This window comes from Antedon bifida, chromosome 2, assembly GCF_963402885.1.
Source record: "Antedon bifida chromosome 2, ecAntBifi1.1, whole genome shotgun sequence".
NCBI lineage: Eukaryota > Metazoa > Echinodermata > Crinoidea > Comatulida > Antedonidae > Antedon > Antedon bifida.
This window is the reverse complement of record NC_136227.1, coordinates 9,663,945-9,679,870: the sequence shown is the minus strand read 5'-3', so window position 1 is coordinate 9,679,870 and position 15,926 is coordinate 9,663,945. Positions and strand designations below refer to the sequence as shown.

Genomic DNA, 15,926 nt, shown 5'->3' with positions numbered 1-15,926 from the left:
TCGTTACCAAATCTAACCTTCTTTCTGTTCAATCATCTTGATATTACATTATATTATTTCAACACAACAATTTTCATTTTTATGTAGTATATATAATCGAAGTTTTAACAAATCCCTGTAATAATATTCATACATGGTTTATTTCAATAGGTTCAGTATTTAGGAGGCGTATATAATAATTTACATTCTTTCCCATGAATTCATCACTCAATATATCAATAACAGTACGGTAGGCCACGATAGACACATTACACTGTGATTTACTTGTGTGACGTCATTTTACCTGTTGCGTTGGAATGTATGACGACATTTGTAATTGCATTTCACAAGTCAAGTGCGTTCCAATCAATACTGATTACGAATTACGGTTAATTCAAGTTTCTATTATAGTAACAATGCTTTTGTACTGAAACAAGCCCATCCCTCCATGCTATAAAGACATAACTGTTTATATCAGCATAAATAAAGGTTGTTAATGCATGATCCGACACTGTCTTCTACCGTAAAACCTAAAAAAACCCTGTCTTGAAAAGACACCTCCCCCATCAAACCCCGCCCCAACCAAACTTCTTAGTTTGCAAAAGTAACATCGAAATTAAAATTTGGCTTAAGTTTAACATAATGAAAAATGAGAGCGTATCATTTTTTAAAGATTTATTAATTAAATTACTCATGAGTATAATTAAATAAAAACACATTTAAAAAGTAGATTAAAGAATCTAAACTGAATACATTATGTGTACATGTATTCGGTGTAATGTGTACATTATTAAACAGTTAGCAATTATTTAATTATTTATTCTTTTATTTTCTCATTAAGATGTCATTGTAATTTGTATATAATTTTTCTGGTTAACAAATAAACTTGTACTTGAAACTTATTCAAATATAATCGTCCACCTACATTGCCTTCAAGCGATTATATAGAAACATGAGAAATAATTAAAAATAAAACTTCAACACAACACAACCATATTAAATTTATTTCTTGAGTACCAAGTAAATGTCTGAGTATATCTCAATCGACACTTGCAACGCATAGTCTGAATGACATATCCACGGCGGCGGCGCTCTCCACTGAGTGAATATCGTGAGTATAAAACATACACTTTCTGCGTAGTACTGACGTGTCATATTAACTTGTTAGTTACATATTGACTTCTTTTTCCATGATAGTCTGTGAAATTGTATGGTCTAGAGATCCACGCATGCGTGATAAGGGGAAGACTCTGTTAGAACGCCAAATGGCCCAAAACCAGCGAGTAAGTGAGTTAGGTACGAGTGACTGAAATCCCGATAACAACACGGGTAGAAAAAACAACCCATGAATTAATCATATTGTTATAACCAAAAAGATGGTTTTGAAAAATGATATAAACATTCGCGTTTGTGAATTAACTAGAACAAGAACCCCAAGTAAGGTAGAGATTGCAGCTTGAGAGATGGGCATTCCGATTGTATAGTACGCGTCAATAAGCTTATCGTTACGAGATAGGAATGGGGACACTGTGTATACGTACGACATATGAGCTGTAAAATCAACACTAAATCCTATACACAAAATTATATTGATCATTGTGACGGTATCAAGACGAACTCCCCAAAATGTCATAAGTCCTAATACCCCAAGCTCTATGGAAGCTATTGACAAAACCACCCAGATGGAGCAGATTGGTTTTGGGACAAACAAAATAGAAACAATCATCATGGCGACTAAGTCAAACAAGATTGGAAAGAGTGGCCGGAAAAATACGTTTGTACTGGTCATATAATATAAAGTATGTACTAAACGCAAAAGCTTCAAACTCAAAATCTGAAACAATTTCTCAAAAAATCTCCATTAATTCTACTTCTTCTGAAGTGTCAATAATTCCAACATGCTGTCTTTTCGAACCAACTAAAAACCGTGAGCTTATTATACGTGTTCTGTCTTCGTTAAATACTAAATCAAGTTCGAAATGTTTAAATTGATTTTCAACAAGAAATTGATTTTGAAGTACGTTTAGAAAAATAGTGCCGTTAGTAGGTGCTTGTCCAGTAATGGAAAGATATTTTTTAAACGATCGAATCCAGGAATCTCTAAAGTATTCTGATTTTAACCCATATTTACTAGTTTCTAAATCGTTATGCAATTCCATGATGTAATTTATTACGTCAGGGTTCTAATACTCAATTTCCTCTGTGAAAACGATTTGTATTAAGGGACCATACGTCTGAAAAGAATGTTGCTCTATATCTTGAAATGGAATAACATACGAATCTTTTAAAACAATATCTCGAAAATCTAACCCTTGTTTTAGTTGGGTGACACCCCACGTTGAAAAGCCTATGTACATGGCATACGCAAGAAGTGTAGCGATTTTCATCCAAGATTTTCCCATTAGAGGCCCAAAGTAATCCCTAAAGAACACCATAATAATGTGAGATGAATCGGAGCTTGTTGTATTAAAAGTACCTCCAGCACATAGTATTCTGTAACAGGAAGAAGGAGCTACATCAACGGAAACTACTTTTTTACAAGTTATACAATGTCTATTACTAGCTTCTCTTCGTCCTGTTATCACCATACACGAAAGAAAGAATGTTAACACGTAGACGTATACAAATAAAATGGAAACGGCATTGTAGATACAGAAAAAAGAAACTCCTGGAAATACGCTGGTACAGCCAACAGCAAATGCAATGAAGTCTGTAAGTGAGGTGATAGTAATGGACAACGCTGCTTCTGATAACGTTTCTGATAAACGATCTTCAACCGACGAACGTACATTTGTTTTCCGCCAAGAGGCAATCAATATATACATATCATCTATACCAATACCTGAAATAGATAAAATAGCCTGCTAGTTTGAAGAACTGTTTGATTCACTCAAACTGATGTGATCATTCGGTTATCATTTAAGTGATTTAATCTTACAGGAGTCTGGTAGCCGACCCGGGTCTCTCGTGGAAAGGAACTTGCTACCCTACCACATTACTGCCGAGGCTTAGTACAATGAGCTCCTGACATCTCATTCCCCTACGAATACTGGACTCACCTTACTTACTTAATCTTGCTCAACTTGGGTTATCGTGTAGTATAATACCCTACACTTTGTCAGAGCGTATACGTACATAATGGGTTTGCGCACAACCATTGATTATTTAAACACATACAAACATAACAGGAACTACTGTATGTAGCACATGAAACATGTTTCGGTTCAACATATCTGCTCATACAAGACAAATCCTACTAGTACAATACAGGCCTACAACTATTTCACTATGCGTGTTTGAAAGGAGGAATAAAAATGACTTACTCATAATAATAATTGGGGTTAATGCACATATGGCAGTAAATGTCACTTCAAAGTATAACAGAAGTCCATTTGCAGCAAGTCCTCCAAGAACAGCGGATATAACACCAAGTAATGTTAAAATGGGTTTATTTACTACCCAGTCCATAGTTGCTGAAGATATCAATGAAAATGACACAATGAGCAAGAAGGCGATTGGTATTAATGGTATTATGCTGAAGGTAGCGATCAGAGACTCGTCGGAAAGAGCTGTTGACGTGTCACGTGAGATACGTATCACTTCCGAATCAAATCCTTCCATTGCTTTTAGAAACTTTTCTTCCCAAAGTTCGGAGATTTCAGATACTTTAAGATAATAAGAAAGTCTTATATACTTGGCTGATTTCACGATATCAGTTTCGTTAACGAACGTCACATCTCCTAATTCGGTTGCAATTCCAAACACCTTCCCTGTCGGATGAATAGTAAACGGATAGTTGATGGTAACGAATGGTACTTTTGTAGCGTCGTAGTCGTAGACCTCTAATATTGAGTTTGTTGCGCAATCACCCATCCACGAAAGACACATATTACGGAATGTATTTTCTAACCCATTATTCACCACAGAGATATCTAGTATTGTTTCATGAACTCGAATCACTTCCATAAATTCCTCAATTTGTAAAATATTCTGTTGTTGACTACCACTAATTATAACGCGTCCAAATGAAATGGCCGCCGACAATCGATTGACAAGCATCCCATTATCATTTATGTTAAAGACATCATCAATGTAATCTCTATTTGTTTTAGATTCGGCGTTTTTAGGTGTGCTCAGATACTCTATATCAGTAAATAATGTTATTTTTTGAAAGCCAGATCCAAGACAAAAACTGATGATGACCGGAACAAAAATGAAGGGTAGTGGATGACGACAAACTACCCTGGCGTATTTTCCATAAATATTGCTCAACGGCCGACTAATACAATCCAGATTAACTTCCATTTCTGTTGAAAAACAAATAAATTCACTAATTATGATACTAAACTTTCAACTCTGTTTGCCTAATTATGCTTTTAATGTATTCAAATCCAACAAGTTGCATATAACTTAAATTACACTCAGACACAATAAATACATATTCAATATTTAGTTTCAGTAGTAACTTTGAGTCTGTGTAAATAATATTTACACCTTACTCAAGTTCGGTTAGACCAGGTAGAGGAAAATGAAGTAAATCGTCGTCTTTCATCAAAAATATGTAAACCTACTTTTCTGTACTTGTAACACTTCAATCGGCATATTTTTGAACATAAATCATAAGTTTATCGGATTTCAGAAATCACCTAAACTAATTCCTGCACAAAATGCAGACACGACCATCTTTATAGTGAACAAAAACACTTTTGCGACGAACGTACCAAGATAATTGGTATATTGTCGCAAAAGTTTGTCATGTCATCATGATCGTTTGTTTCCTAAACACAGTAAGGAAATAGAAATGTTGGCAGGTCTATTATATTGTATGAACAGAAATAAATAGAGCATGTTTATTGGAAAAATTGTATTATGTATCATGAATGAACTTCAGTCTGGTAAACGTAAATGTAAATCCCCTAATTTTACGAGAGTAGTAATAAAACACATTGTTGATCTTAGATCCATCAATTGTATTGAATTTGCAGAATTGTCGAAATTACCATCTCTCACACCAAGGAGTTTTTCAGAATTTAACAAAATAAAAAAGCCCTAAACAACTGTACTGTATATTTCTATCCCAATAGAAAGTAAATAGTATGCATATACAAAACAATATTGTCTATCTATTTATACATTTTACTACCAGCCATATTAATTCATTTCATTCAATCTGTTATTTCGGAATAGAAAGTAAAATTACATATAAATTAATAAAGATAAATAAGACTACGAATTACTACTACTCATCTCAGGGTGGCATCTTTGCCTTACATAAGACGTTCTCTATAATCGTTGAGACTAAAACAGTTTTCACTTGAATTGAGTCTACACATCATATTGAATATTGATAATATTCTATAGGTAATGCAATGTTTAATAAGGAGAAGAATGTATGGCCAACACATGATCTAGAACAAGGTAACCAACATGCCAAACGTTTGTTCGTTGAGTACGCCGCCGTCCGTAGACCGATCCGAATGAAACTATAGGCTAAAGCTATACTACTATGATGATGAATAAGATAGGCGTTAACCATGAATGTCAAAATACTGGGGCGGATCTAGGATTTTGATAAAGAGGGGCCGATATGGGAAAATAATCGTCCGGGGGCATGCTCCCCCAGAAACAAAATTTTTTTTCTAGACGCCCGGAAATAGCATCTGAGGCGTTTTGGCCAGTCGATTCTTGTCATATAATTATCTGAATAATATTATAGGCTAGTGGGTTTTATTTATACGGAACTGTTTTTGTTTGCGCCAAAAGACTATTTATAAAGCCTGTTTTCCCGTCGCGAATTTTTACATATTTTTTACGCGATCGTTAATGGTTTCTTGGTTCTTTCGACGTTGCTGAGACACATGGACGTGAAGTTTTTTTGTTACAAAAAACATCGTCGCATTGTAAAACATCAAGAATTGTACGTATTTTTTCACCAACTATCTGATGTCGTAATTTATGAACTATTTGATTGGTCAGTCAGTTTTACCGATCATAACGTAGTTCAACTTTAAAACAATGATTTTAACCGCCCCTGAAATAACAAAATATTAGTCACAACAAATACTTGATGCAGACTGATGAACTTCGCGTGTCTGATCATGTTTATCATTATTTAGTTGTTTAATGTCTTCCAAATGGTGTCCATTTTCTGAAACATCATATTATTACTAGAATTTACGAATTACAGAATCCCAAAAACTACAGTAAAAACTATAAGCTCGGCTCGAAAATAAGCCCATAGGTTTTCTTTCAAGGTTTTACGGTTTAATTTATCAGTTATTCTTTTTTGAACAAATTGTTTACTGATAACGAGGATTATAAAAGTTGATGAAAATTATTAGTAGGCCTAGGACTACATTATGAAAATATCTCTTTCTCTCTCTTTCCACTGCTTGAAACCAACCGTTTCAAAATCTAAAATTCTTTCTGTTCATCTTTATATTATATTATTTCAACAAACAAATTTTCATTTTTATGTATTATTCATACAAGGTCCTATTATAAATATTATTTCAATTTAAGCTTAATAGGTTCAGTATTTAGGCATGTAATAATTCACATTCTTTCTCATGAATTCATCACTCAATTTATCAATATACAGTAAATATACAATTAGATGCCTTTGTGCCAAGACGTGCTCTCCCATACAAGTAGGAACTTAATTATGTATAATTAGGAATAGTAGTGATACAAGGTTATTTTTAATTATATTTTTTTACAAGGTTATTTATATCCTCTGTATACCAGTCGCCACACCTAATTTAAATATCAAAAATAGACAACCATCTGTATGGTTTGTTAAGAACCGAGAAGTAAATGTGTATTCGTACATTAGTTTACAGCCTTTGTGAGTAAACATACTTATTTATTAGAAACAGATTATAATAAACTATAGAAATATGTTATTATAGTAACATTTAATCATTATTGAATGGAATAATATGTGATCTTATAGGCCTGACAAGTTGGTAGATAATGCTCCGAGGGAGTTATATAGTGTGTATACAGCTTGTGAATGATGGTAGACGTAACGTTGCCGGTCGTTGTATTACGTTACCTAGTCACGTTTGTGGATGAGCATTTTTTTTGTTTCACGCATAACCAAATCGATTTTCGGATTTCTCTCTGGGGGAAGGCTATGGTGTATCGTATCTGTCTTGCGCGGGCCTCAGAAGGCAGACAGCAGACTTATTTTAGTTCAAAGTTTTAAAAGAAACAAAATAAATTGTTTAAAAAATTGCTAATCAAAAATGTTTAGATATTGCTTGGTGAAAATATGTTCAGTATATGGAATGATTGCGGAAACATCGGGTAGGTTATGTGTCAATAACGCGATGTGAAAATGTCGACATCCCGAATAAAATATTGATCGGCAAACACTTTATAAAGAATGATAAGAAAAACTCAATTTTAATTTTTTTTTATATATATTTTATATCACTTTTTATATGATTGTAATGTGGCAATGGAAGTCAAATTTGCTTACTGTATAAATAAAATGTACTGTATCTTGTTATCATATCATACTGTTTGCCAACCAAATGTCAATCTTTATATTATTCCTAGTTCCTAGAGCATTCACTGACTGTAGCCACTCATTAGCTGTACAAACAGCATTCATTAGGGATTGGCTTTTAACTTCCGAGACCAATGAACCAATAACATAATAATACTGTCGTTGGAAAACATATCGTTATGAACTGAATAAACACAGAGGAACTGACAAATATTAAAGATGTATTGTCTCCCAATGCAACAACATTAAAAATAAAGATTTAAAAAAAATAATTTGAATAGGCTAACAAAATAATGTTGTCTCCTATAAACGGTTAAATTGAACCAAAAACCAAATAATGGTGTTGCCAACCAATCGGCATACTTTTGAACATAAATCATAAATTTCATCGGATTTCAGAAATCACATAAACAAATTCCTGCACAAAATGCAGACACGACCATCTTATTGTGAACAAACAACATTTTTGCGACGAACGTACCAAGATAATTGGTATATTGTCGCAAAAGTTTGTCATGTCATCATGATCGTTTGTTTCCTAAACACAGTAAGGAAATAGAAATGTTGGCAGGTCTATTATATTGTATGAACAGAAATAAATAGAGAATGTTTATTGGAAAAATGTATTATGTATCATGAATGAACTTCAGTCTGGTAAACGTAAATGTAAATCCCTTAATTTTACGAGAGTAGTGATAAAACACATTGTTGATCTTGGATACATCAATTGTATTGAATTTGCAGAATTGTCGACATTACCATCTCTCACACCAGGGAGTTGTTCAATTCTTCATTCGTATCCATAACCAAACACTGACATAACAAAACAAAAAAGCCCTAAATAACTGTACTGTATAGGCCTATGTCTATCCCAAAAGTAAATAGTATGCATATACAAAACAATATTATCTATCTATTTATACATTTTACTACCATATTAATTCATTTCATTCAATCTGTTATTTCGGAATAGAAAGTAATATTGATTATAAATTAATAAAAAATAAATAAGACTGTACGAATTACTACTACTCATCTCAGGGTGGCATCTTTGACTTAAGACGTTCTCTATAATCGTTGAGACTAAAACATTTTCACTTGAATTGATTATACACATCATATTAAATTTTGATAATATTCTATAGGTAAGAATGTATGGCCAACACATGATCAAGAAGAAAGGTAACCAACATGCCAAAAGTTTGTTCGTTGAGAGAGACGCCGCCCTCCGTAGACCGATCTGAATGAAGCTTAGGCTAAAGCTAAACAAATTTAATAACGTAAAATAAGCGACTGAGTGATATTCCATCGTCGTTACTATGATAATATGTATAGGATAATCGTTTACCATGAATGCCAAAGTAACAAAATATTAGTGACAACAAAATACTTGATGCAGACTGATGGAATTCGCATGTCAGATCGTGTTTATTATTATTTAGTTGTTTAATGTCTTCCAAATGGTGTCTATTTTCTGAAAAATCATATTATATTGTACTAGAATTTACGAATTACAGAATCCCCGTCTTTAGTGTCAAAACTACAGTAAAAAATACTTGTAAAAAAGCCCGACTCGACTCGACTCCATAGGCTTTCTTTCAAGGTTTTACGGTTTAATTTATCAGTTAGGCCTATTCTTTTTTGAAAACAAACTGTTTACTAATAACGATTATAAAAGTTGATGAAAATTATTAGTAGGTCTACATTATGAAAATATGTCTTTCGACAACGTGTCTCTTCTCTCTTTCCACTGCTTGAAACCAACCGTTTCAAAATCTAAAATGCTTACAGAAAACACAAACATTTTCATTTTTGTATTATTCATACAAGGTCCTATTATATATTTCAATTTAATAGGTTCAGTATTTGTATAGGCCTGTAATAATTCACATTCTTTCCCATGAATTCATCACTCAATATATCAATATACAGTAGCCCACGCTAGACACCTTACACTTTGATTTACCTGTGTGACGTCATTTTACCTGTTGCGTTGGAATTTATGACGACATCACATCACAAGTCAAGTGCGTTCCAATCGTTACTGATTACGAATTACGGTTAATTCAAGTTTCTACTTGTAACAATGTGTTTGTACTGAAACAGGCCCGTCCCTCCACTGTTTTTTTAGGAGAATGAAATATAGGATCGCGTCGTAATAATGAACGTCCAGTTTACCATTACGAATTACTCTTGTCTTATAGAAAAAGGCAATAATTCATCGATGATTGTTCCTGTTAAGGGTTACGAAACTTTTGGAGAGATGCACAATATCGGTATACCTCCTAAAATATGATAAATGTTCAGCAATTCGATGCCATAGTGCCAAGACGTGCTCTCCCATACAAGTAGGAACTTAATTATGTATAATTAGGAATAGTAGTGATACAAGGTTATTTTTTATATAAAAGTAAAGATATCCTCTGTATACCAGTCACCACACCTCATTTAAATATTATTTGACAACCATTTGTATGCTTTTTAAAAGCCGAGCTTTAAATGTGTCTTCGTCATCTTAACAGAAGGTACTCTATTTTAATTTTTATTTTTAAATAGTTTATATCACTTTTTATATGATTGTAATGTGGCAATGGAAGTCAAATTTGCTTACTGTATAAATAAAATGTACTGTATCTTGTTATCATATCATACTGTTTGCCAACCAAATGTCAATCTTCATATTATTCCTAGTTCCTAGAGCATTCACTGACTGTAGCCACTCATTAGCTGTACAAACAGCATTCAGGGATTGGCTTTTAACTTCACAGACCAATGAACCAATAACATAATAATACTGTCGTTGGAAAACATATCGTTATGAACTGAATAAAAACAGAGGAACTGACAAATATTAAAGATGTATTGTCTCCCAATGCAACAACATTAAAAATAAAGATTTAAAAAAAAGAATTTGAATAGGCTATTTGTAGTTTTAATTTATCACGAAAAAACGAAAACAAAAATAATGTTGTCTCCTATAAAATGACAAAATAAACGGTTAAATTGAACCAAAACCAATTTTTCAGGTAAATAATGTTTTGTTTGATGAGAGTATTTCGAACCTACAAACTGCTTACGTCATTACAAACTTCAATATTTAGTTACTCCTATGCTAACCATAATTATAACAAGCCGTAATTTTCGCTTTGTCTAAAAATATTCTTTGTTTATAATTATTACAGTAATTTAAATCCTTTATATCCGCTGAATAATCTAAGCGAAAACAAAACAGGTAATTGAAGAAACGGAATATTGTGAATTCCTCGTTTCGATTTGACCATTTTCAAGAAACAATGATGAAATAGATCGAAACGTTGGATTCTCACGACAGGTCTTTCGTATGTTTATATCTGTATATTTTTATGTATGTTTGACTGTACGCTCTTGTAATTCCTTCGGGTAGGAGATAATAAAGTTTTCTTATCTCTTATTTGGGGTTATCTTTTGTTTTATTGTTTGATTAATTTATTACATATTACATAATTGTATTTGCACTTAATTAATTTTTTGTTTTAATTTTATATTGTATTGTAATAAGGGTCAAGATGAGACAAGAACACACTTCTATTCTTTATCCTAATTCCATCATTATTATTATTATTATTGAATAAATGTTATTATTGAACTTGAACTTGACGTTATACCACCTATTGGTTGGACCAAGGAATTTATTAACTATACATCTAGGCCATCTATAAAAACTACTTGAAAGAATGTTCCTTTTTTTAAGTAGCCCAAGATACTTCAACTCCCAACAAAAAGCAATTAATGCAACGCAGGTTCCCTATACTTAGAATTTAACCTGTTTAAAGTGCGTGGAAACTTGCATGATAATCAAACTGAGTTTTATAACTACGTCACAATAAACCGGAAACCACAGGAGTAAAGCAAGCTCATGTTATATATACAATCCGGATGCAATGAAGACGATACAGATTATTATCTAGCGTCCTTTGCACCATAGAATGACTCTTAATAAAAACCATTATTTTCGCGCGTATAACCAAGTATTTCGCGCCAAATTGTGACGGGTACGTACATGGTATAATTTGTACGTCAATGACAGATTATTAATAATTATTTAAATCATTAACCTATGTAACTTTATACAAAGGATGCCTTTTTCAACAGTCACCGACAGCTAGCTGAACAAGAGAAGGGACATCCAATTTAACATTATTAGATATTAAAATAAATTAATTAATTAATGTTAAATCAACAAATCAAAATCACAAGTTATTTTATAAAGCTATGTACGCTATCAAACTAGTTAGACTAAAAAAGTGTGATGTACCTAAATATGGTAGTGATATGCCCAAAAAAATGTTTGATAGTGTACACAGAGCTTAGGCCTAAAGATGATCTGTGAATGCAGGATGGCATATGGCCCATACAAAATGTATAACCTTATAATCATATACAATAAAATAATACGAGGGCAGATCTCCAAATAATGAGACAAAATTCCTTTTTTTTTTAATTATCCCTCGTATTATTTTATCTGAAATTATTATGTGGATTGTCTGGTAGCATATAAAACAAATTCAACTTCTACTTTTAGGTTGTTGATTTTTACCTATTTGTTTAGGGGTAGGAATGGAATGTTCATGACGAGACAATGCATGTATAGTGTAGGCCACTATGTAATTTCGTGTCATTTTTTTGTTAAAAGCAAGATTCCAGCTGAGTTTGTGTCTTTAGGATGTAAAGTAATAAAAAAAATATGTTGCCATTTTTTTAAAAAAGCTTAAGGGTGTCAAATCCAAGATGGCCGCCAATACGTAAAATATCCAATAAATGTACCATATTGGACAAAGTAACACCCATTATGAATAATATTTTAAGTTAAAATAATGCTATATGGGTTCTCTGTTATATAAAAATTATTATAAACCTATATTCATTAGTATTTTGACATTTTTGAATTTCAAAATGGCCGCCATTTAAAAAAAATGGATTAAATTTCTTATTAAAACATGTGCAAGTTATGACGTTGTTTGAAATCACATAAAATGATAGGCCTATGACAACAACATGGTTATTAACACAAAATGGTGGCCATTTTGAATTTCAAAATGGCCGCCATTTTTTTTAAAAAGGGTTAAATTTCTTATTAAAACGTGTGTAAGTTAAATTAAGATTGAAATGACACAAAATGATATGCCTACAACAACATGGTGATTAACTAACTCTGCCAAATGAAATATTTCTAATCAGTGCGCTGTCTTGAATGCGATACAGTAAGTTGACCTTCCTTCGTTCTCTACTATTGTATCCATCAAACTTCAACAGACTGATCTGTGATCCCCGGAACAAGCTTGTTCAGAAACAAATCAGCATAAGTACTGCAATACCTCATTTCACCCCCCAAATGCTCATACGTTCTTTATATACAGTACTGTACCAGCTGACTATGTGATACGACAAAGAATCTCTATTGGAGTCCTATTTTACTTTGATAAGTTTGTCATCTGTATTCACCGTCATATATATTTTTTTCCAATATTCGTCCTTTTCTTAGGATCCTATATAGTCAGTTTGCCTTCTACAAAACTTTTACCAATGCCTCGAATATTTTCTGTCCAATGTCATCATGCCATGGCCAACAAACACCTCTGTGAGATTTGCAGCATTAATCAAGATATCATCTCTCTTTAAATGTTGGCTTCCAAACTCATCAACTAGATTTGCCTGCTCTGATGAAATCATTAATTTATGTAATAGTCCCTTTGTCACACATACATGTCGTCTCATAAACTCCAATATCAGTAATCTGTTGAAAGTGATACAGCGGAAGTAACCGGCCATAGTTCAGGTGGTCATGAGCAAAGAAATATTTTATAAAAGCATGTGTACTTTCCATGTGTGCAGATATCGTTGTCTTGTGTCTCTGACATATATAGGGATAGTTTAACCACATCATTTAGATTTCGACGACTCTCTGTATTCAAGTTAATATCTTTATGATCAGCGTTTTTCAAACAAAATGATACGTCACTTAGAATCATTTTCTCTGTCTGAATTTTTTCTAGAAAAGTGTCAGAAGTTGTAGAGAGAAAGCAGAGTTAGTATGTGCTTCTGTGACATCCTTTAGAGATGTTTTCCATTTAAGATATTTGTGTCACTATTGTATAGGTAATACAATACAACAAAAGCACTGGCCGCAACACTATTTTCACAATGCTACATGTTTAAAAGCCATATAATTCACCAGGTCGAAATAATTGCTTCTTGATGTCATCTCTGTCCACCTCCACTCATCTCGGGCAAGAGTCATCACCAGGCATTATCTTGTATTTCCCTAGTACATGGGTTTTTATACCACAACCATGTGCACTCATCAAACTAGTGTATAATGGTGGTCAACTTTAAGGTACATCTAATGAAATTGGTTGAGATTGTAGAAGATGAGAAGTGGGAGTTAATGCTGCCTATGAAGCTTGTGAATGAGCTGTATCTTTCCTTCAAGCTTCTGCCAAAAGTTGACAGGTTGAAAACTTACCAACCATACTGGTGACCATGGCCTTGAAGGTTCAGACATTGAATTACATGGCAATAACGCATTTATTATTTAACACCATATTTATACAGGATTTCACAATCTATATTATAAGTTAGAGAGTTTGTACGTTTGTTTGTTCGTTATACAAATTCTGTTACTGCACATAACCTTACATATTGCATATCAAAATGACCAGAATTGTACCGGGAAAGTTCTAAACTACAGTTAAACATCATCCGCCAACTAGGATCTAAGTTAAGCTTGGTTCCCACTAGGACGCAATGCAAGGACGTAGACGCAACGCAAACCAGTAGACCAATGACAAGCGACCGTCAAATAAATCCATCGCGATTGTGATTGGTCAAATCCCTTACGTTGCGTTACGTCGTTGTGTTGCGTCTCTAGTGGGAACCAAGCATTAGGGGCCAAAATGTGGTCAAAATGGCCCACTTTTCCTCACTTTCGACGATGTTAGTTCTGTTTCAGCACGTAACCATACATATGGGGTATCAAAATGACCGCAATTGTACCGGGAATTTAATTTTGCTTAGGCTAGGGGTAGTAAGCTATCAAATTGACCAGAACTGTGTGGTAGGAAATTGTTATAAAGTATTTTAATTAGCCCTGTAAAGGGGGTGGGGATGTATGCCTGTCACCAAGATCGAAACTGTACTGGGAATGTTTTAAACTACATCTGAAAACTGGCACTGAGGGATTATGAATTGGTAGTGATGGCTAACATAATTTGTACTGGAAACGTTTTAAACACAATCACCCAGTATCTGGGATGTGTTGGGAGGGAGGAGGAGCGGAAATACTGGCGTAATGAAGTATAACGTGATTGGAATTGTACTAGGAAAAGTTACTACATTTGAACTGTCCATGGGAGGAGTTAAGTTTATTATTGTGGCTGGGATGGTGATAGGAGAAAGAAGGCTGGGGGCCGCAGTATCTAAATTATATATATCAGCCAATATGACACCTATTCATTTACACAGTTTACAACGTACTTAAAACATAGGCCTATCATAGCTATGTATACCCCTAACCCTAAAGTTGAATTGAAATTTGTCCTGGGAAGAATTTGTTTTTAAAAAAGAGTGTGGGATGTTATTGAAGAGGGGTGGAGGTTGGCGGGTGGAGGTTGGCGAGTATAGGAACACTGGGGTCTGAGAAGGCTTTAAACTAATTTAGAAACCCGCCCTGTGGCGGGTATAATTGCCAGCAAGGTATAAATACACTTGTTTTTTATTGTGGTCCTGTCTGAGATACAAACTTGAAATACAAATTTCACTTTTATGAAAAGAAATGAGATCTATAATTTAGATTTAGAATAAATTGTTGCTGAATATTTGATATCAATGTAAGTTGTTCCATACTTTGGCAACTCCAACTTTGAACGATTAGGTAATTCAAGGGTCATAGTAGGGGTATTATATATCTATTATATAGAGAACATTGACAACTTTAGACAGCCTTATATTTAGACAATCCTATGAGAAGTGACTATTTTAGAACATTGTGTTCAAACAACAAAAATTATTTAAATTCATTTTTTAGTGGCGGCCATTTTGAAATCCAAGATGGCCGACAGATTATTGCTATACATAGTTAAGATTGTATAATGTGTAATACCATCAAAACGGACTTGTTCCACATTCATAATTTGTGTTATTGGTGAAATTCTGGTTTTAAATAGGGTTATTTGAGTATTGGCGGCCATCTTGAATTTGGTCCTTTAAATTTCTTTAGAAAAAATGGCAACATATTTTTTTTCATTCCTTATATTATCAAGATATGAAATAAAGTCAAAGTTTGCTTTTAACAAAAAATATACACGACATTCTTATAAACGACATACCAGCCTACATTAGTATGTGTACACAAACATAACACTACAATAGATAAGATAAAGAGAAATTGTTAGAT

General features: G+C 33.4%; 1 protein-coding gene across 1 annotated transcript; it reads right to left on the bottom strand.

Moving 5' to 3' along the window:
- Positions 1-488: 488 nt before the first annotated feature.
- Positions 489-4,708, bottom strand: LOC144836246 (patched domain-containing protein 3-like). The gene is made up of 3 exons (XM_078691498.1): positions 4,551-4,708; positions 3,303-4,286; positions 489-2,821 (listed from the first exon to the last, which is right to left on the bottom strand). Exons 1-3 carry the CDS (start codon positions 4,591-4,593, stop codon positions 2,163-2,165), a joined length of 1,686 nt encoding a protein of 561 aa, XP_078547624.1. The 5' UTR covers positions 4,594-4,708; the 3' UTR covers positions 489-2,162.
- Between the last annotated feature and the right edge of the window lie 11,218 nt (positions 4,709-15,926).